This window comes from Eulemur rufifrons, chromosome 19 (assembly GCF_041146395.1).
Source record: "Eulemur rufifrons isolate Redbay chromosome 19, OSU_ERuf_1, whole genome shotgun sequence".
In the NCBI taxonomy this organism is placed as follows: Eukaryota; Metazoa; Chordata; class Mammalia; order Primates; family Lemuridae; genus Eulemur; species Eulemur rufifrons.
In genome coordinates this window covers 44,342,550-44,365,418 of record NC_091001.1, presented here as the reverse complement: position 1 = coordinate 44,365,418, position 22,869 = coordinate 44,342,550, and the positions used below count along the sequence as shown (strand labels likewise).

Below are 22,869 nucleotides of genomic sequence, written 5' to 3'. Positions count from 1 at the left end.
ATGTCCCTGAAATCAAATCTTGTAATTTCTCAGATGGAGAACCTAGGAGTCTTCCTGAATTTGATTCTCATACCCGGTGTGCAGTCCCATCAGGAAGCCCATTGTGTCTTTTCCCAAATTTCACACAAGGGCTGTTCCCACCCTGGTCCAGCTCACCACCCTGTCTCTGGGACTTCCCAAAGCTTACTAGCTGGTTTCCCACTTCTCACCACCACCACCCCCCCCACTGATGTTTTAAAATGCAAATGAGACCTTGTCACTCCCATCTTCCACTGCTCATCACACTTAAACCACACTACACTGGTTTTCTTTCTGTTCCTGAAATAGTCCAGTTTCTGAAGTTCTCTCAGCCTTGACCATTTCTCCCAGATAGCTACATGGCTGTCTGGCACTGATCACACGCCATCCCCTTTGAGAGGCAGGCCTTCCCTGGCCCTCCTATCTGAAAATAGTAACTCTTACCACACTCTGACCCTCCTCATGTTTTGTTTTGCTTTGCTTTGTTTTCTAGGTACTTAATGTAAACTGACATTATTTTACATGTTTCTTTTTGTTTGTTTATCCTACTAGCACCTGAGCTCCCATGGAGATTTTGCTTTTCCTGGTTGGTTTTTTTAAGCTGTGCTTGGGTGTGTGGAAGTAGGGGAAGCAGAGTTCTCTGGGCACTCTTAGGGGCTGATTTCTCAGCATTGCCATCATGTGTTCTTGCTCAGGGACACTGTGTTATACTGAGGCCAGGAAACTGTATGAATGCTGCCCCTTTTGGTGATAATGACATTGGGGATCAGTGAGAGGAGAAGGAGATTCTTGGGGATAGAGCTGGGGACTGACTTTCTTCTGGAAAAACACTGGCTGCTTCTGAGTTTTCTGACTACCTCTGAGTGAATGCCCTTTAAATTCTATATAGCATTTGGATTGATATTTAAGATAATAATTTATATACCTTAAATATATATGTAAATATAAATATGTATATAAATAAATAAGTTTTGCTGTTAGGAATTATCCCTAATATCCCTTATGCATAATTTTCTCTGTTCTAGAATGTTTGAAGCCCATATGCAGAGCTACAAGGGTGACGACCCACTTGGTGAATGGGAAAGGTTAGCATTTAGTTTATTTTATTCCTTTAAACAAACTATATACTGCTGTATGGAAAATTAACATTATTCTTATTTTTCTAGCTACATGCAGTGGGTAGAAGAGAATTTTCCTGAGAATAAAGCATACTTGACAACTTTATTAGAACATTTAATGAAGGAGTTTTTAGATAAGAAGAGATACCACAATGACCCAAGATTCATCAATTATTGTTTAAAATTTGTAAGTATACTTTCATATGTATAATTAAATCTATAATCATGTTGTATTTTTGCTTCTTTCCCCTAGATCGAAAGATCATTTTAAACTATATTTTACTTCTTTGTTTTCAATTCTGAGGATATAAAGAGGAAAAACAAACTTTTTTTTTTGTTCTCTTAACAACACAGAAGATTTCTGTAACCTCTGGTCACCAAGAAGTGTGTAGGAATTTCTCCCCACCCGCAACCAATCAATCATTTCTGCAGTAGACAACAGCTGAGTGTCCTCTGATTCAATTCTGACATTATCTGTCTGGAGATAGTGTCAGATTCCACAGGTTGAGGACTTGGTCCCACAAGACTGCTCCCTCATTGCCAATGCCATTTGCAAACCCTGGGTTGTTTTATGTGTGATTCTGACTGACTATAAAGCAGGGTTCCCATAACCCCCTCCTTGGGTTCAATTAATTTGCTAGAACGGCACATATAACTCAGGGAAACACAGGCAGTCCCTGGGTTACAGATGAGATACATTCCTGAGAATGTCTTTAGATTGGGTTTGTATGTAACTCAGATCCTGGTGAACAGCATATACGGTAGTAATAATAACAATACTATAATGGCTCGTATGTGATAATAATACAGTATAATCCTGTAATAATAATATCCCTGTACTGTAATAATAAGTTACAGAAACTATTATGCTCTTTCTTTTAATTCAAACAAACTGAACATAAAAACAAACTCATACACAAAGTTTAGATGGAGATAGGAGACATTTCAAAAAAGAATATTAAGGGTTAACACTCCCTACTGTTGCATCAGTGTCTTGCTCACTGGAAGGGGCATTTTTGAGGCAAGAAGGTAGCTGACATTAATCAGAAGGTGATGGTGGAGATGGTGCTGGAGGGCATGGACTGGGTGTTGGAGAATCGGGATTTGATTCTCTTGCTGGAGGAAGGGAGCTTACCACTGAGGTCAGTTTCTTGAAAAAGGTATCTAGAATTGTTAGCACAGCCTTTTTCTTTTTGTCATCATAAATGGCCTTGTAGCAGCTGATGTTCTTATTAACTGCATGGCAAACCTTTGTAAACAGCTCGGTGTTAGGATCTTGCTCCTCAAGCTTAGCAAATCCTCCTTCAATGAGATGAAAGCCTTCAGCGAATTTTTTTGTCATAAACTTTCTCAGCTCTGGATCTTCTGATTCTTTGTGTTCTTGTGTTTCTGTCAGTTGCTTCTCTATCTACCTATGAGACTAGCCGCCACCGTAAAGATGCTAACAGACAGCTTACTTCATGTAGGTTTGTTTACATGTGCAGAAGAAACTGGTATCCGGATTATTAGTTTAATTATTTATAATAATTATAAATTATCCTTATGGGGAGCCCGTTCATAAGTACAGAACACCATAAGTCAGGTCACCTGTGACCTGAGGACTACCTGTACTTACATTTACTGGTTTATTATAAAGAATATTACAAAGGATACCAATGATCACCAGATGAAGAGATGGATAGGACAATGTCTTCTACCTCCACATCTTGTCCCACTGGAAGGTCTTCAGGGGCAAGACCTAACACACATGGGCTATCATCTCCTATGATAATAATGCCCTTTTCTGGAATGCCTCCTGAACGACCTGCCTGAGTTTGTTTTACAGTTAACTTTTTTTTTATAAATGAAAGAATATACTCTAATGATATAAAAGTATAATATAGTAAACCTATAAACAAGTTATATAGTCATTTATTATCAAGTATTATATACTACACATAATTATGTGTGCTATACCTTTATATGACTGGCAGTGCAGTAAGTTTGTTAATATCAGCACCACCACAAACATATGATTAATGCATTGAGCTACAACATTAGAACAGCTTTGACATCACTAGACAATAGGAATTTTTCAGCTCCATTATACTCTTACAGGACCTCCATCATATATGTGGTCTTTGTTGACCAAAACATTTTTATGCAGCACATGGCTGTATTTTACAATATTATACCAGTCATAAATTTTTAAAAGTTGTATGGCCAGTGGTCTATATTCTAGAATCTTTGGCTTCTGTATTGTGCAGTCAGTGATTACATTTTAAAATCCTCTGTGTATCAAATCTGCCTATGTTGCAGCACAAGATAGAAACCATTAAATTATAAGAAAGTTTATTGGATGAGAAGTATGTTTGGGGAAGGGAGGGTAAGCAGGCACTCCTAGGTACTAAGAAGGTTCCTGGGAGTACATTAAATTCAATGTGATTCATTAAGAAAATTTTAACTCTCAGAAACTAAATTTAGTACTAAAATGAAGTGGCCGTCTTGGGTTAGGTTGAGACTCTTAAATCTGTAAGTAAAGGCACAGGGGCATAATGAAATCAGTGGAGTGGATAAGGTAAAAGTGAATTTGTTCACTAAATTACAAAACAATTACTATTGGAGGCATCCCGTGGAACTTGATGGAGCAAGCTCAGATTAAGGCAAATGTAATAGTTTACATAATGGGTCAATATAGACCCCACCAGCTTAGGAAATAGTATGGGTAATAGTGTGGGGACATTGAATGTCAAGGAAAGGAATGAGGCTAAGTTTTAGGTTTGCCATCAGAGAACCACACATGCCTTCCCTTACACAGTACACCCTGAGACCTCCTTGAAGACAGAAGGAACGTTGAGTTCCGGTGGGACTCGGCCAGAGCTAGGCTAGCAGTTTTGTTGTTATGTCTTTTTGCTTTGGGTTCCTGTAGGCTGAGTACAACAGTGACCTTCATCAGTTTTTTGAGTTTCTGTACAACCATGGGATCGGAACCCTGTCATCCCTTCTGTACGTCGCCTGGGCGCAGCATCTGGAAGCTCAGGGAGAGCTGCAGCATGCCAGTGCCGTTTTTCGGAGAGGAATTCAAAACCAAGCTGAACCTAGGGAGCTACTGCAACAACAGTACAGGTAGTTTCAAAATAAAACTCTGCTTTGAAATATTTCCTGCTTTGAAATACAACTTTTTCTCTTAAAAATTATATTATCTATTTGTACATGGAAGTTCTTCTCGTTATGGAAAATGTGGATAATACCAGGATAGTGTAAAGAAAAAGAAACTTTCCAGAGGTATTACTGCTAACATTTTGGTGTATTTCCTTCTGTTATCTTTTCCTATGTCTATGTGTGTCTTTGTGTTTGTGTATTTTAACAGTAAATCACACTGCATGTCTCATAATACATATCAAGCTTAATACTTCTCTTAAGTTATGAACTAATTCTGAAGTGGTTATGAAATCTGTCTCAGAGTTATGTCATAATTTAACCACTCTCCAACCAGATATTTAAGTTGTTTACAACATTTTGATTTTTATAAAGAAGACCATGATGAATATTTTAATGAATAACTTGGTGTTCACAGTTTTTTACTTTTTCTGTGATTAAATATGCCTCATTTAGAGAATTTTAAAAATTCAGAAAATTAAAGAAGCAAAAGAAACCTTTTGGCATTTTTATTCTCTGCTTGTTACAGGATTGCAGGCATGCTGTAATATGCAGCATGTGTTTACATATACAGCTTTGTGTCAAAGTCTTTTTCCTTTATCATAAAAGTATTTTTTAATATGTTTCCTATTTGTGTTTAGTTCCTTCTGATAGATTCTCAGAATTGAGACTGTTCAGTCAAAGGATGTATGAAGAGCTTTTAGGCTTGGGGTGCATATAACCCAACTGCCTACTCAAAGGTTATACCACTTTTTTACTCTCACCCTCTCATTAGTAGAATTTGAGACTCATTATCCACTGTATCCCTTGTCAGCCTTTAATATATTCATTTTTCAACTTTGCTATAGTACTCATGCTTTTTGAAAAACTTTATTATGAGAATTTCCAAACATACATTAAAAAAAGAAAAATTAGTATAATGAAGCTCCATTTATCTACCACCTACTTTTAATAATTATTAACATTGGGTCATATATTTTCTGTGCTGAGGAATTTTAAAACAAATCCAAAACAGCAAAATATTTTACCCCAAACACTACCATAAACATCTCTGAAAGCTTATTTCTTATACAACCTTATTCTATAATCACACTGTTAATGGAAAAGAACCCAAATTCTGTGCAGTAATTTAAAGAGGTTTATTCTGAGCTGAATATGTGCAACCATGGCCTGTAGATTTATGCCCAAGAAGCTTTGAGCAAGTGGTCCTACAGTGGTTGGGTTACAGTTTGGTTTTATGCACTTCAGGGAGCCAGGAATTAACACGTAAAGTCATAAATCAATATGTGGAAGAAGGCATACATTGGTTTGGCCTGAAAAGGCAGAATATTTCGAAGCTTGAGGTGGGGGAGGGCTTACAGGTTGTAGGTGGGTTTAAAGATTCTTTAATTTATAATCGGTTAAAGAAATGAAGCTTTGTCTAAAGGCTTGGAATGTTTTAAGATAAAGAAAGTCTTACAGACAAGCCACCAGACATATACCAAGACTCAAGTGATGTGTTAAATAAATTGATTACCTGTGGGTGTGGATTAACCTTTGTCTCACATGGCCTTAGGATTATTAATGATTTTGTATCTTATTGTTACAAAGAGTAACTCTAAAAAGGACAGGGCACAACTAGGCATGTCTGATGTCTCTGACCTCCCTTCTCAGGGCCAGCAACTCAGCTTTAAGGTTTTTCTGGGGTCCGCTTGACCAAGAGGGAGTCCATTCAGTTGGTTGGGGGAGGGGCCTTAAGATTTTATTTTAGTTTACAACACCTAACAAAATTAACAATAATTTTTTAATATTATCTAATTTTCAGCCTTTCCTCATCATGTAAAATTGATTTTTTTTTACCGTTGGTTTGTTTGAATTAAGAGCCAACAAGGTTTAGCATTTTGTTGTACATCTTGTAGTCTCTTTATAGTGTGCTCTTTGGCTTGTGTCACCTGAAAATGTTAGGCTTGGGAGTTGCACATTACTGGACAGGTAGAGTGATGTGCAAAGGGGCCATGAAATGACATATTTGAGAAGTTCTCACAAAAGGTGAGCAATAATATATCTGCCCATTGATGCAGTGGTCTACGTACTTGTATGCTTTCACTTCTTTCTTCCAAATATAGTCATTATTTCCCAGAGGTATAAAAAACCTAAAATAGGAGTTCAAACATCCTATGTAAGAACATTTGCAGAGCTGATACACAGTGGGAAAGGGTGCATTTGTTATGTAAATTTGAGGAATACTGACATAAGGCAAAAGGAGGAATTTTTCTAATAGGGGTGTTTTAAATATGAAGCTATTTCTAGCATTTTATTTTTTAAATTTTGAAGCAACTCTAAAATTCAACTTGTACATTCTCTCTTGACCTCGGTCTTTGCTAGTTATAATAAGCTGTCTATGGTATTTAGTTTCCACTGTAATGTAGATATGTATTAAACCATAACTTTATAATCTTTAGTGATGTCTTTTCTGCTGTCATTTAGGTTATTTCAGACACGCCTCACTGAAACCCATTTGCCTGCTCAAGGTAAAATAAAGCTTTCTGAAATGTCTAAATTGTTGATAATTTAGTCTTTGATTTGTACCGCTTTTTTTTTTTTTTTTAAAAAAAAAATAAATCCATCTAGTATTTAATGAAAACCAAATTGTTCTGTCTCCACATAATAAGGAAAGCACTATCATAATCATCATGCCCACTTATATAGCCCTGGAGAACAGGGGCTTGTCTTAGCACTTTAAAAGAGCAAAAGCCAGGCGTGGTGGCTCACGCCTGTAATCCCAGCACTTTGGGAGGCCTAGGCAGGAGGATTGCTTGAGGCCAGGAGTTTCAGACCAGCCTGGGCAACATAGTGAGAACCTGTCCCTATGAAAAATAATAATAAAATTACCCAGGCATGGTAGCATGCGCCTGTAGTCCCAGCACTTTGGGAGGCTGAGGCAGGAGAATTGCTTAAGCCTAGGAGTCCAAGGCTTCAGTGAGCTACGATCATGCCACTGTACTCCAACCTGGGTTACAGAGCAGGACCCTATCTCAAAAAAAAAAAAAGAAAAGAAAAAAGAATAATGAATGCAAACAAACCTGTAAGAAAAGCTTGATAATTTCAGTGTATTTCTTGGATTAAAAAATACTCAGGAGGCTGAGGGTGGAGGATGCTTGAGCCCAGAAGTTCTGTGATCGTGTACTACACTCCAGCCTGGGTGACAGAGCAAGGCCCTATCTCTAAAAAAAAAAACAAATCAAAATTGCCCAAAATAGAGGACAGTGCTAACTCTGGACTCCATCTGTTTTGAATTGAATCAGATGTGTGTTTAATGCAGCTTTTAAAGGAATGTAGCCATTTTTTTCTTAGAAATAAAAATCACATTTCAGAAATAAACGTTGAATATCCTATCCTGTTGTTTAAAATAACTAGTTAGGTTTTACATTTCTTTTGGGTACTTCCTTGGGCATTTTGAATTGATCAGAAAATTATCTCTACAATACTTCTCTTATCTAAAAAATGTTTTAAGGATGGGTGCAGTGGCTCATGCCAGTAATTCTAGCATTTTGGGAGGCCAAGGCAGGAGGATCGCTTGAGGCCAGGAGTTTGAGACCAGCCTGAGCAACATAGCAAGAACCCATCTCTACAAAAAAATAAAAAAAAATTAGCCGGGCCTGGTGGCGCATACTGATAGTCCCAGCTACTTGGTCGTCTGAGGCAAGTGGATCACTTTAGCCCAGGAGTTTGAGGTTGTAGTAAGCTGTGATGATGCCACTGCACTCTATCCCAGGCAATGGAGTAAGACCCTGTCTCCAAAAATAAATAAATAATGTTTTGGTTATGATTTCTGAGACAGTGTGAATGAGTTGATGTATTTCTTATGCTACTTACTGAAAGATCAGGGGACTGTATTATATGAAATAATTTTATTTAATTTAGTTTTACCCTTATTTCTTATTTCATCCTCTCTTCCCTCATAGCTAAAACCTCAGATCCTCTGCATAATGCTCAGATTTTAAACCAAATAACAACATCAAAATCAAATCCAGGAAACAGCTTGGCCTGCGTTTCTAAGAATCAGGTAACAGTGACATTTGTGGGTTGTATGGAAACTGGGAATGGAATTGAATGGCCATCCTGGCTTCCCTCTACACCCACTTTGACATTTCATTTCTTTTACCTGTCTCTCGTGACTCTAACCTCCATGTCAACCACCTGCTCCTGTGGCAACTTCCTGGGCCTGTTGTCATCTCCCACTCCTCACCTCAAATATAACTTGTTGTCTGACCTAGAGACCTCCTGTCTTCACTGCCCCCAGCAGCTTCTCCTACCAATATCCTCTCCCCCTCTGTTCTGCTGGCTTCCCTGCACAGGCTCAGGGAATCCCTACCTTGGATCAAACCCACCTGGAGGCTTCTGAGTCTGCTTAAAAAACTCAAAGCCTCAAACATTGATGGCTGTAACCTAAATTAGAGCTCTAATACTCCCAGGCACTGGGACTTGCTTCCAGTGTCCCAGTTCACTCTTTATGTTTTATGTATCTCTTGTGTTTCCCAATCTACTCTTTTGTGCCAAGTTATACTAATTTAAAATTTCATTTCACTCTCCTCAAACTTGGGACCTGGCTACTTCTAGGCTTCCAGTTTCTCAGGAGCTAGCAAAATACTATTTCAGAAACAGCAGAGGCCAACAGATGACATCTGTCAATTTTCTGCCACCAACCAATAAATTTAACTGCATCGTTCCATGCCATTCCAGTGGGAAAAGATAGCTTTCCACCTGTGCTTGTCTTCATTCTCATCAAGATTTTTGCCCTCTTGAGACTTCTTCTGCCCCCGTGGCTTATCAACATGTAAAAATGCTCAAGTCTCTCCTTCCCTCAGCCTCACGTTTCCCAGCATCTTTTCCCTCATAGCACAGGTGCCCTTTCAGAGTTTGCCAAGGCCCTCCCTGGAGCTGAATCCTATGGAAATGCCTCTGTGCCTAGTGCACACATGCAGGTTTTATTAATGTAACACATTACTAGAAGTGAAATATGCATTTCTAACTTTGACAGATAGTACAAACTATTCCCATGTACACCATATCCATGCCTGCCAGCCCCGTTGCTTCCTATTGCCCTAGGTTTTAGACGGCAGAGATGGGTCTTATTTGTGGTCATATTCCCCAGACCTAGCTCAGGGCATGACATGGAGGAGGTGCTCAGTAAGTATTTGTTTAGTGAATGAATGCTAGCATTGGAAACTCCTGCAGGGGTGGGGAACCCGTGACCTCAAGGCCATGTGTGGCCCTCCAGATCCCCAGGTGTGGCCTCTTGACCAAATCCAAACTTCACAGAACAAAAGGATTCGTTCTGTAAAATTTGGGTTCAGTCAAAAGGCTGTACTCAAGGATCCAGAGGGCCACATGTGCCCTTGGCAGGGCTCTTCTCTACTACTGAGTAAGGCTTGTTTTGTTTTGTTTTGTTTTTTTCACTTTCTTATTGGATTAAGTTACAATAGTTACTGTAAGGTTAATGATGAAAATTAAAGCTCCAGATGTTAACTAATGTGAAGAACATATACAAATCTGCTTGAGCTTAAAAGATGTCTCTTCCCTCAAGCATTTTCATACTGTTTCGTGAAGTAATTTGGGTGAAGGTTTCTTCTCAGATAAGTGAATGCTTATGTTTGTTTTCTGTCTTCTAGGGTTCAGAACTTTCTGGAGTGATATCTTCAGCTTGTGATAAAGAGTCAAATATGCAAGTACCATCAATGTAATAATCTAATACTTAGTTTCCTTCAAGTGCTACTTCAGTACAGTGTTATAAATAAAGTATTTTTCCCTATTATAGAGAACAAAGGGTGATCATGATTTCTAAATCAGAATATTCTGCGCACTCGTCTTTGGCAGCCAACGCTGATGTTCAGCAGGTTGTTATGTATTGCAAGGAGAAGCTTATTCGTGGAGAGTCAGAATTTTCCTTTGAAGAACTAAGAGCCCAGAAATATAATCAACGGAGAAAGCATGAGCAATGGGGTACTTGCAATCTTATATTTTAAGTTATTCTTATGTTACTTAATATAATCCTCATCTTTTTATAATTATACTTTTTATCAAATAATTGACTATGCTGAAAGACTCTGCAAAAAAAAAGGCTCCAGCTCAACTTATCAAAAGCGTAGAACTCTTTGTTAAACTCTAGTTGTAGCAGCCATGTTTGTCCAAGTACTAAATTGATGTCTTGACAGCAAAGCTCATAGTTGAAAGAGCACTAAAGTAAGTATCTATACCATTGTCACCTTAGCTTTGGTGAAATAGATCTGTATATAGTAATTCTAAACCTGTCAGTTATTTGTACTGTAAAAGGATTAAGTTAGGAACTGAAATTCAGAAGAGCTTTTCCAAAATCAGCACCAACTATTAATACAAATAAAACATTCAGGAGTTCTCTGGTTGAAGTGCCATGTTATTTGTGAATCAAGTTTTGTTCCTCACAGGGAAAGCTGTGTGCCTTAACACCAGTGTTTGCACTTGGCTTTCCTGAAACAACATGGGCCTTGGAGAGAGGAAAATGAATCTTTGTTCCACTCAGGGCTTTTATACTGTCCAAATTATTTGGACTATAGCCACTCTCTGAGCCCTTCTTTTTTGTTCATTACTTTTCATAATCGGTTGTCAACAGAGAAAATAGTTAACACTCAGTGGAGGACCCATTTTGTGCCGGGCATAGGTGCATTTTTCTTTCACACTCCAGTGACCTGCAGCCTCAAGCCAGACTCTGAATTGTCTGTGCTATGGCTCTGTTAACCAGTTACTGGAAGTGAGGCTAACCACAGTGTACTTGATGCCCTGACCTTTTAGTACCCTTTACCTCTTACAAAGTCCCTAGAAATTTATATCTTTTAAAAACTAAAAGTGAAAAATCATTTTCAAATTATTTACACAGTCATAATTGTTTTATAAGCAGTGTTTAGTATTATACTGTGCTATTAACAAGTATTAATCAACATGTAAATTTTTTAAAATAACTGAACTTAATAGTAACCATGTTGAGGGCAGGTAAAAATTATAATTAACAGGTAATACAAGTTTCAGTTCTAAAACCTAATAAACATGGAAGAGACTAATATAAGAAATTGTCCTAGAATATAACCTTTTCCTGATTTTGCATGTGTTCCTCTGATCACCTGAATTTAAGTTTCGCATGCAATCCATATTTTATCTTTCCTAAAGTAAATGAAGACAGACATTATATGAAAAGGAAAGAAGCAAATGCTTTTGAAGAACAACTATTAAAACAGAAAATGGATGAACTTCATAAGAAGTTGCATCAAGTGGTAGAAACATCCCATGAGGACCTGCCTGCTATCCAGGAAAGGTCTGAGGTATGTACGTGCTCTTCACTGAGGCATCCTATGCCCAGCAACAGTAATTGCAGTGTTGATGTGTTTCTTTCTGTGTACTATTTTTAGAGTTAATTCTGATCTTAATTTAAAAAGGAACTTTCTGAAATTTTAACATAATTTGATGCAGAAAGATGTTCAAAATGTAGAATGAGAGAAGGAAGTTACAAAACAGATTGGGTAGTACATTTTAGATATGTGTATGTATGTGTACATGTTTGTGTATTCCTATGTTAATTATTTAATAAAGTCTTTTCTGTTTTGTGTACAATGATGGTGTATTATGTAGTGAAAATTTGAATATAATCCTTTCATTAATTTGTCATCTAGATGTATTTTCTGTTTGCCATTTCATGTTGGAAAGGAGGAAAGGTAGTGAGTGTGTTGGAGCCACATATATTTTCTTGATTGTTTTACAAGAAGTATTTAGTGGACAAGGAGATTGGGAATAAATTAAGCTGTGTAATGGTTGCCTAATCTTTCACATGGTATATGTCTATGACATGGAATACCATGAAGATAAAACATCCTCTTTTCTTACAGATTTTGATAATTATAAAAACACGTGATTATATGATGGTTTTTAAAAAATTGAATGAAAGGTGTGTGTATGTATATATAGATGTGTGTATTTGTATATCTTTATTGCTACTGCTGTTGTTTGTATTTTTCCAGACTTTTACTGTGCATGAACACACATAAATATGAATACAATTGAAGTTTCTGCATAAATAAGACTTATCTCCTGCTTTTTCTACCTAACACATCTTATAGATCTTTTACTATTATTGCATGGAGATCTAACTCATTCTACTTGCAGCACAGTCTTCTGTCATACCTTATAAAAGGGCATGCGTCCAGTAGAAACTGTTACAAATCATGCTACCGTGAGGATTCTTGGACATATGAGTTATATCTCTAGAAAAGATAGAAGTAGAATAACTGCCTTTGAAGTTTATGCACCTAAAATAGTCAGTCTGCTCTCTAGAGACTTACCATTGTGTAGTCACATTAATAGTGTATAAAAGTATGTTTCTTCTATGCACTGGGCTAACATTAGATATACTAAATGTTTTCAAGCACTTGATTGTAATTTCTCTAATTACAGCTGAATTTGTACTTTTTTCGAATGTATGTAGTGGCTGTTTGTCTTTTTTTCTTTAAATTGGCTTTGATGGATTTGTCCATTTTTCTATTGGGTCATTTTATTTATTTGGATTTATTTTCTTGTTTAATTTATGTTTTCCCTGGACAGTTGCAAGAAATTATTAAGAAATTCTCCTCCCTAGCTCTTCTCCTGTGGTATATTCCTGGTTCCCATGCCTTTGTTCCTCCTTATTGTCCCCATTTTGAAGGTGCACATTCTCTGGTGGCTTTTTTTTTTTTTTTTTTTTGAAAAAAGCATGTTTAAGGGATTTGTTTTTTGAGATCTGTTGCATGTGTAAAAGCATCTTTATTCTACCCTCACACTTGGTTAATACTTTGGCTGGGCACAGTGTTCTCAGAAGGAATTCATGTTCCCTCAGAATGTTCGAAGGCACTCCTCCGTTGTCTTTGGCTTCCACTCTTGGTGTGGAGAAGCCCAGTTGTTCTGATTCTTGGTTCTTTGAATGTGACTTTGTTGTTTTCTCTGGAGGTGTATAGGATCAGCTTTTTCCCCAGTGTTGTGACATAATGTAATTGGTGTTTATCTTTTTCATCCATTACCCTTAGTAGTTGAGTGTTCTAGTTTTGCAGTTCTGGGGGATTTTCTTGGGGTTTTGTTTTTTGTTTTTGATCATTTGTTCCCCTACATGTTCTCTGTTAGGCTATCCTGGACTAATCTAATTCACCTTTTTTTATCTTTATCTGTTTGTTTTCCCCTAATTTTCTGGGAGATTTCCTTAACTTTTTATTGCCCTCTTATTAAATTCTTTTATTTCTGATGTAATTTTAGGATCAGTGTCGCTTTTTTATTAGGTATGCTCATTTTCATAGCTGCTTCATATTCATAGAATTCAGCTTCATATTCATAGAATAATCTTGTTTTGTGAATATAGTATCTTAACCTCTTAGTCTGAGGATATTAATGGTTTTTTTTTTTCCTGTCCCAGAATCCTTGATTTCCCATTCATATGTGTCGTTTGTTTTGATCTTTGTCCTTCATGTTGAAAGCTTATAATGAGGTGTCTGGTGATCTCTGCTGTGTCCTCATCCAAGAGCAGGCCTGAGAAGGCTGGTTGGAAGCTGTAGGTGTGTCAGTGGGGCTTGGTGACTGGCCAGCTTCACAGGGAGGTGTCTGTTATTTTGGGCAGATAGATTCCCAAGAGCAGAACCTTTTGATATGAGAGCGTACACCTGGGCTGCTAGCATTTGTGGAGCCAAGGAGAGGGGCCAGAGGTCCCAGTGCTCAGTAAGTAGCTTGACTCAGTCCTTTTGTTTCTCGTGCAGTATCTATTGCCACCACCCTCACCCTAGTCCCGAATCCTTTTGATTGTTTCTCCAGGAAGGAAACCCAGTTTGCTGCTAGGCCAGGCGTGGGGAATCACCCCCTGCATGCATCTGTGAGAATGGGTCTCAGAATCTGCTTTTTGGACAGACTAAACTTTTACCACGTTCCTGTTTTCAGCTCTACCTTCACTTCCATTCTTAGATGTATCTAGTATTGCAGATTTCTGAACCTCTAGAGATAAGGGACACATCATCCCTAGCTTCCTCCACAGCTATTTTAGGTGTCAGAATTCCTTTATTGTCATTTTGGTGAGGTTTTCAGAGGGAGTAGCTGATAAAGCACATGTTTAAACCACTGTCCTTAACTAGAAGTCTCCCTTTATGGAGCTTATTTCTGTGTATGGGTGGCATAAGGATATATCTTCCAAATGTTTTTCCAGTTGTCCCTAAATCATTCATTGACCAGCTCAGTCTTTCCCCATTGATTTAAAATATCTTTACTGTGTACTAAATTTTTATATATATAAAAGATCCAATTCTAAAATATCTACACTTTTGGTCAATAAATCTATTCTTGATGATTCCATATTGTGTATTTACTTCAGCTTTCTTGTATGTTTTGATATCTGGTAGGGAAAGTCTCTGATTATTGTTCAAAATATTTCTTGAGAATTGATGACTGTGATTATTTTTAATCTCTACTAATTGGATAGGTGAGAAAATGGTGTAGGTCATTTTAAATTTTCTTTTATGATGATGAGTGAGCATGAACTTTTTTATATTTTATCCATTTTTCTGTGAAATATTATTGCGCTATATGTTTGGTGTTTATTTTAACAATTTGTAAGAATACTTTCATATGGTAAGGAATTAACTCCTCTATCTTTTAACTTTGTAACATTAATGTATACAATTACAAGCTTACCTAGATGTGAGTAGCAAAGCAAAGATTTTAAATTAAGAGCTTGTTGGCCAGGCAAGGTGGCTCAGCCTGTAATCCTAGCACTCTGGGAGGCCGAGGCCGGGAGGATTGCTTGAGTTCAGGAGTTGGAGGCCAGCCTTAGCAAGAGCAAGGAGACCCTATCTCTACTAAAAATAGAAAAAATTAGCCAGGTGTGGTGGCGTGCGCCTGTAATCTCAGCTACCTGGGAGGCTGAGGCAGGAGGATTGCTTGAGCCCAGGAATTTAAGGTTGCTGTGAGCTAGGCTGACACCACAGCACTCTAGCCTGGGTGACAGAGTGAAACTCTGTCTCAAAAAAAAAAAAAAAAGAGCTTGTTATTCCTTCCTGTTGTGAGATTGTGAGACATGCTTTTGTGGCAGATATTATTGCAGTTTATATTTGTGTTTCCTATTCTTCAAAGAGAAAATGGTTACCAAGGGTATTTTAATGGAAGGAACAACGTTATGAGCATTTGATAACTTTGATTTGTTGGTCTTTTCCCAAGATTGAGTAAAGAGAAATAAGACAATACCTAAATATTGATACAAATGTAGAAGCTGGTTATTTCAGCGGTTAGACATATGAGCTGCCAATTGTGTCTGTGGTTAAGAAGCTACGAGGCATCCATTATGTAGAGTATTTTTTGTTGTTGACTATTCATGTCAGAATACCTGAAGGAGGTAAGGGGACACTCCATGAGGAAAGGAGTCTACTGAAGGCAGATGTTATGCTTTGAAAAGCTATAATGCCTGATTAGTAATGTTCTGGACTTCATGGTTTTGTTTTTATTTGTTTGCTTAATATGAAAGGTTAATCCAGCATGTATGGGGCCAAGTGTAGGCTCCCAGCAGGAGCTGAGAGCTCCGTGTCTACCAGCCAACAATCAGCAGACCTCAACGAACATAAGAGAGAACCCAAGACAGGCACCTCCTGTTGATCCTCTTAAGACAAATGCTATTCCTGCATCTTTGGTGTCCCCAGCCATCAGCCAGAGCATACCTCCTCCTGTTCCTTTCACAGCCCAGTCAGTGACAGACTCCATGTTTGCGGTGGCCGGAAGAGATCCTGGGTAAGCTGAAAGTAGTCCTAGAGAAGACAGTGATGTCAATGGCGTCTGTCAACTTCTTTACATGTCCTGTATTATCGAGAGCAGTACGTAAAAGATGAATAACTCCTGCTTTTTAAAATAATTTTTAGATAGGTATAGTGTTGAAAAAGCAAGTTACCAAAATATTGTCCCCAATCCTTCAGACTTAACTTATTCACTGCTTCTTTTACAGTATTTGTTTTACTTTATACTATCCTCTCAAATTAAAAAATTTTAATACCCTTAACGTCAACAATGTGTTTGTAACTGATGAGTATACAGGTGTTGAGGTGAAATTGCCTTTGTTTACTGGCTTTGGCTAAATACCTGCAGGGATTGTTATTATCCAGACAGTTACTTGATGTGTGTTCTTATATTCCTTCTGTCTTCCTAAGGGAGCAGTTTGGGATTAATACCCATGTCTCTATATGCCAAAATCTACCTCTGTACTGCACTAGAGATTTTTCCCCCCGATTTTGAGGGATTTTTCTAGATTTCAGAAATTATAATTAATGTCACATCACTTGTTTTATTTGAATTTTTACCTTTAGTCACTTCGGCTCTCTTTTAACTCATGTTTTTATAGGGATTTGTAAAATTAAAAGTGCTTTTCACTCTATACTTTACATCTTAAAAGGCTTCATTAAGGGAATTCTAGCAATATTAAATAGACCTAGGAGGCCCACTACCTCAAGTGTACTTAAAGCAAGCTGTGATATAAATGGTTCGTGTGCCTTTTTTTCTTTCTTGACAACTGTTATTTTTAAAGTCTGGAGGACATTATGCTGTGGCTGCTGGCTAATCGCCAGAAAGGTGTCCTGCACAGCCAAAGCACACCAGTGCCTCCCCTATCCCGACTCTAGTTAGTTGTGTTGGGTGCCCAGTGCCTGGAGCTGAGTTTAGCCCTTTAACCTCTTAATAAATGGGATCATTTCAATGAGGGAAGCGGTTGTCCTGCCCTACCACATATAGAGATGGTTATCTCTGTAATCACTGTGTCACACAAATATTTTAGTATCTAACCTTTCTCTGTGAGAATTCTTTTCCTGAAAAGAAGCTGAAAGGAAAAATAAAACATTTCATTTACTTATACTAGACACCTAAGAAGTTCCATAACAACAGGCTTATAATTTTTGACTGATTTTTTTTTTCACTGTTAATTTCTTGAGAGTTAGGTAAAAATTCTAATGTGTCAGGCATTTTTATTCTTTAGTGTGTCTCAAAAGTTTTCTCTTCCAGATGTGTGAATAAAAGTACTCATGAGTTCAAGCCACAGAGTGGAGCAGATATAAAAGAAGGTAATGTTTAATTATAATAAATTTGTTTCTGACCTGTTTGCCAGATTCCTCCGGGTTGCTCAGAGGTCTGTTTTTGGCTTGGGGTTTTTGAAGCCTTCAGACCTTAATGACCCTGAGTGTTAGCTTTCCTATTTTTAGAGTGTAGGGGTTATTTAAGCCCTGCACCATTTCAAAGAAATGTAGAAATCCACTTGTTAGTCACATCTTACTAGTTTAGACTCCTTTGAAAACTTAATTTGTGAAAACTTTTCTATTAAATTTCTCAGCAAATTAATCCAAAATAAGAGTTATCTCCAGTATGTTAGGTACGAAAGGTGATCCAAAGGTTAATTAGGAATGTTACACTATTATTTGGTACTACTTTGTTAGAGGTATTTGCATAGAAGGTAGGTTTTGTAAATAAAATAAAACACACAGATTAGGCATTCACTTTTTTCCCCTGTGTGACTGGGACATCCTTTCCACTGATAATTTAGTGGGTAGCGGGGCTGTTTGAAACAGCTGAAGACTCATTCATTGAACCAAGATGTACTGAGCATGCTCTCTAGGTGCTGGGCACTGTTCTAGATAATTAGGGATGTAGTCTGAGCATGCTCTCTAGGTGCTGGGCACTGTTCTAGATAATTAGCGATATAGTCAAGGACAAAAAGCCTCACCCACACATAGGGGGAAGGAAGTGTTATTAGAGTTTGGAGGTTGAAATTTCAGAGAAGGTGATAAGGAGCTACCATACAGCTAACTTGGGGAACCTGTTTTGGCAGAGGGAATATCAAGTATTGAGCCCTCAGGCAGGAATATCCATGACGTGTTCTAAGCACAGCAAAAAGGCCAGTACAGGGAGGTGAGCAGGTGTAGGAGGAAGGTGAGGCCTAAGCAAACAGGGCCCAGGCTGTGCAGAGCCTTATACGCCATGTCTGACTCCAGCTGAGTGAGAGGGACAGCTGGTCTTAAGATTTATATCATGCTTTGGATACAGTGGAGCTAAGGGTACTATTTATGACAAAGCTGCTAATCTGGTATGATCTAAGGCCAAACACTTAATCTCTTTGAGCCTTCATTTCCTTTTCTATAAAAGGATAATTCTCACCTTACCTACCTCAGAGGACTGTTATAAAGATAGTAATGAAATTTATGAAAGCACTATAATGAAGTCCATAGTGATAATTATTGAGAATGACAAAGTGGTTTAATTTTAGTAAGTTACTTACACTGTGTGCCTTCTCAATTATTCGGATTTGTCTACTGATACTACGTTTTGTCCTCATTTCTTTACTAGGGTGTGAAACACATAAGGTTGCTAACACAAGTTCTTTTCACACAACTCCAAACACATCACTGGGAATGGTTCAGGCAACACCATCCAAGGGGCAGCCGTCACCCACTGTGCACACAAAAGAAGCATTAGGTAAAGCATTTTATCTGAGTGTATAGCACCTGACACCAAATTGATGAATGTTCTTTTGCAACCTGTTTACAGCTATTCTTTCTGTTCTTTAAGGTTTCATCATGAATATGTTTCAGGCTCCTACACTTCCTGATATTTCTGATGACAAAGATGAATGGCAATCTCTAGATCAAAATGAAGATGCATTTGAAGCCCAGTTTCAAAGTAATAACAATTTATCTAAAAGCTATTAAGTGCATAACATTGTGGGTGGTTATCACAGGAAATATCAAAGATTATACAAGATGTGGCCTGCCCTTGATTAGATAGTCACAAAAGGGCAGGGAATGCATGAAATAAAAATATGATGGTGCTTGACAAAGTACTCAATATGTGTGATAGATTTGCTTTGTTTTAAAAAATAAAAAAATAGTAAGTGCTAAAGAAGGACAAAACCCCCATGGATAGGAATGGCCAGGAAGGGCTGAGTGCTTGAGTTGTGACCTGAGCCTTTTGGGTAGAGGAATGGCTGAGGGCAGAGTGTTGGAGGCAGGCAGCTAGCCCACATTTGTCCAGAAGCCAAAGACCAGGATAAAGATAAGTAGGTTTAGGAGAATGATTAACACCATGCTGATATGTAGGCAGGAGCTCACCACCTGGTGCTTGAGTGCTAGACACTGTGACCATGGTTAAGTCACTTCATCTCACTACAAAGTGACTTATGGTCTAGTATTTGAAAAGCTGATATCAGTTCTTTTCTGTAAGTTGTTATTTCTTTTTCTTATTTGTAGTTGAAGTTTAGCATAAAGCATAGTGTTTTTTCCTAGTACAGTAATTAAATGCTATTTTTTATTCTATTGCAGAAAATGCAAGGTCTTCTGGGGCTTGGGGAGTCAATAAGATTATCTCTTCTTTGTCATCTACTTTTTCTGTGTTTGAAGATGGAAACAAAGAAAATTATGGGTAAACAAACATCTAGTTAGTGGGATGCTGCACAGGTTCCTCTGGGACTTGAGGTGGTGGGGTGGTGGGGACAGAATGTGGACTGCCAATCAAATGGCCATATGAGGCTTTTGACCATGTGACCAGGAGTGTGCTCCTAAAGATCTTCTCCAGATCTACAGTGCTGCAGGAGTTCTAAGAGAGCAGACCTCCCATAGCAAAAGTATGTGTTGAAAAAGAAAAACAGTGTGATTATAAATTAGCAGAAAACTGAGGGATTCCATGCATGTGCAATGGTATTAAATGTGAATGAATTCACCAGTACAGGTATCTGTACATGCTGTTTATATTTGCAGGACTGATAAAGTAGAAAAGGAAGTGGCTTATATTGATTGGGTAATACTGCAGAGAGAATGTGCTTTTAGGCTGAAGGCCATTATATTAACTGTATCTGGGAGTAGAGTGGTGTAGCTGTTTCACTATGAATAGTTTAAACCGTGGAAAGAGCGAAGTCAGTGTGAATTAAAGGTATCCTGATATGCAAGAAATTCATGTTGAGATAGAAAGGAGAAAGGGCATGGCCAGCTCCGAGAGGAATTATATAGCTAGACCAAGCACTGAACATAAGAAATAAAATGTGTTGGCATTCATGGCTTTCTACTGGCCATGGCCCTAATACTTTTGCTCCTAAAAGTTATAACTCAGTATAACAGAAATTTTTGTATTTTTCACCCTCACTTAAGTAACGATAGGCCATCTTATATATACAGTCTGGTTAATTCATTTTGCACTCAAGTTTTGCCAGAACTGCTGTAAAAGGAATATCTATATAAATATTAGCTCATTAAATAGAATAAGTAGAGAATTTTTCAAACACTCAAGTGATAACATTTACTTCCTTAGCATATTTTACTATTTATGATTTTCCAAATCTTTCCTTAGATTACCGCAGCCTAAAAATAAAGTGGGAGCCAGAACCTTTGGAGAACGCTCTATCAGCAGATTTCCTTCAAAACCAAATGTAAGCAAATCTCTATTTCATCTGTAAAATGGGTCTTACAACTCTTTCCTCTTCATTTTACCAAGTGAATACACCAGTCAAATGATACGGTGTATATAAAACTGCGCTGAAAAATACAGTATATGAAAATGATACTTTCAGAACATTTTCAATAATTACTTAAGAAGAAACAAAGTATATGCGTAGTCTCCAAGTGTCTCATCAAAATTATGTATCAGTTACTGTGGTGATTTAACATTTATCCACAAATTCTTTAAGTTGAAATTTAATTCATCTCCCTTGGAGTATGTCTAGACTTGGTGACTTGCCTCTAACAAATGGAATAGAGAAAGGAAAAAACAGTGTATAGTGGGGAAACTTTGCAGATTCCCCCTAATCAATGGGTTAACCTCACCAGGAATAAGTTGTGTTGATGGCATGAATTCCCTAATATGATGTAATGAACCCCAGTCTAATTATGAGAAAACATCAAATTAGAGGGACAGAATTCCCTAATATGATGTAATGAACCCCAGTCTAATTATGAGAAAACATCAAATTAGAGGGACATTCTACACAGTCCCTTTCTGACCAGTAGTCAAAAGTGTCAGTGCAAGAAAGACTAGGAAAGACCAATAGACAGTAACAGACTCAAGGAGACTTAAGTAGATGTGACAAGGAAGAGTAACGTGGGATCCTAGATTGGATCCTGAAATAGAAAAGGGACATTACTGGAAAAATGGTGAAATCCAAATAGTTTATACTTAATAGTATTATTTAATTTTTATAAATGTGCCAGGGTGGATAATAGAGGAAGCTTGGTGAAGGGGATATGGGAATTCTATACTACCTTTGTAACTCTTCTGGAAATCTTGGCTTTTTTCAAATTAAAAAAAAGTATAAAAATTGAAAACAAAAATGTGGCCCTTGTTTCAATGTGACACCACTGGTATGCATTAAAGATGAAGTATCACCATTCTAGGGGAAAGAGCAGAGCCATGATGTCCTTGGCTGTGTGTGAACCAGGTTACATCTGTTTCTTTTTTAATTCCTCATTTTTTTTTAATCTTAATGTGTTAGTATGTAAGATTTCATGGACAAAACGGGGAGATTGCTGCTTTTTTTCAGTTCATCCTCTGTTGTAGGAAGTGCCTCACACTGAAGAGTTTTTGGATGATTCAACTGTATGGGGTATTCGCTGCAACAAAACCCTGGCACCCAGTCCTAAGAGCTCAGGAGACTTTACACGTGCTGCGCAGCTTGCATCTACACCATTCCACAAACTTCCGGCAGAGTCAGTGCACATTCTAGAAGATAAAGGTGTGTGTTACACTATTTTAATGTCTGTCTTTCACTTACTTTGATCGTTTCGGTATGAGTTTTCTTTTTGAAAATTCTAAATGGGAAGTTTTAAAATCATTAAAGAAGAAACTTAAAATCCATTCATTATATTTTCACTTATTTTTTTTTTTTCATAAAATCTGTGTATTTTTAAAATGTGTAATAACTTAGGTTATAGGTAGTACAGGGGAAAAAATCTATAGAAGCATTTAAAGGCAAATAAAATTTAACCCATTTGTGCAGGGTATGTTTATTTTGTTTCACAACAAACAAAAAGGTCACTACAGACAGATTAAACTATTTGAATGCTAAAAATAATGAACATTTATATTTTCTAATTTAATAAGAGTAACAAATTGCCAATTTTAGTTCTTGATGTGTGTCTACAAATTTTACAAGTACTATATTCAGAAAGTCTTAATTTTTCTTTTTTTTGTCATGATCTGACTTTGAGAATAATGATAAAATCACAAGTAGTCCTTATTTCTACCTCTTTCCAAATCTATCTCCCTATATATATAAAAGATCTTTATATATCAGAATTAAACCCTAATACATGAAGTTGTTAGCTATTAAGTACCAACCTACAAAATATACAGTCATCTCTTGGTATCCACGGGTATTCGGTTCCAGGAACCCCTGCAGATACCAAACTCTACATGGATTCTCAAGTCCCATAGTTCACCCTACAGAATCTGTGAATACAGAGGGCTGACTGTATATTAAAAATAGCAGTTGTTTGCCAAAACAATAAGGAAGAACTGCCAAAGAATTTAACTTCTGTAGATGGAAGTATATTTTAATGTGAATTCTGAGCCTGTA

At 37.4% G+C, this 22,869-nt stretch overlaps 1 protein-coding gene across 3 annotated transcripts in view; it reads left to right on the top strand.

Moving 5' to 3' along the window:
• BUB1 (BUB1 mitotic checkpoint serine/threonine kinase) overlaps window positions 1-22,869 on the top strand; it is a 40,104-nt gene that overhangs the window by 2,038 nt on the left and 15,197 nt on the right. For 2 of the 3 annotated variants that reach the window (XM_069494588.1, XM_069494586.1), the window contains exons 2-16: window positions 1,044-1,103; window positions 1,185-1,323; window positions 4,045-4,241; window positions 6,741-6,784; window positions 8,219-8,319; window positions 9,926-9,978; window positions 10,072-10,256; window positions 11,454-11,605; window positions 15,805-16,064; window positions 17,322-17,380; window positions 18,657-18,785; window positions 18,879-18,989; window positions 19,628-19,727; window positions 20,649-20,727; window positions 21,852-22,026. In XM_069494588.1, the coding sequence (XP_069350689.1) occupies window positions 1,044-1,103; window positions 1,185-1,323; window positions 4,045-4,241; window positions 6,741-6,784; window positions 8,219-8,319; window positions 9,926-9,978; window positions 10,072-10,256; window positions 11,454-11,605; window positions 15,805-16,064; window positions 17,322-17,380; window positions 18,657-18,785; window positions 18,879-18,989; window positions 19,628-19,727; window positions 20,649-20,727; window positions 21,852-22,026 (1,844 nt within the window). The remainder of the gene's footprint in view (window positions 1-1,043; window positions 1,104-1,184; window positions 1,324-4,044; window positions 4,242-6,740; window positions 6,785-8,218; window positions 8,320-9,925; window positions 9,979-10,071; window positions 10,257-11,453; window positions 11,606-15,804; window positions 16,065-17,321; window positions 17,381-18,656; window positions 18,786-18,878; window positions 18,990-19,627; window positions 19,728-20,648; window positions 20,728-21,851; window positions 22,027-22,869) is intronic. The other variant, XM_069494587.1, reaches the window with a different exon arrangement.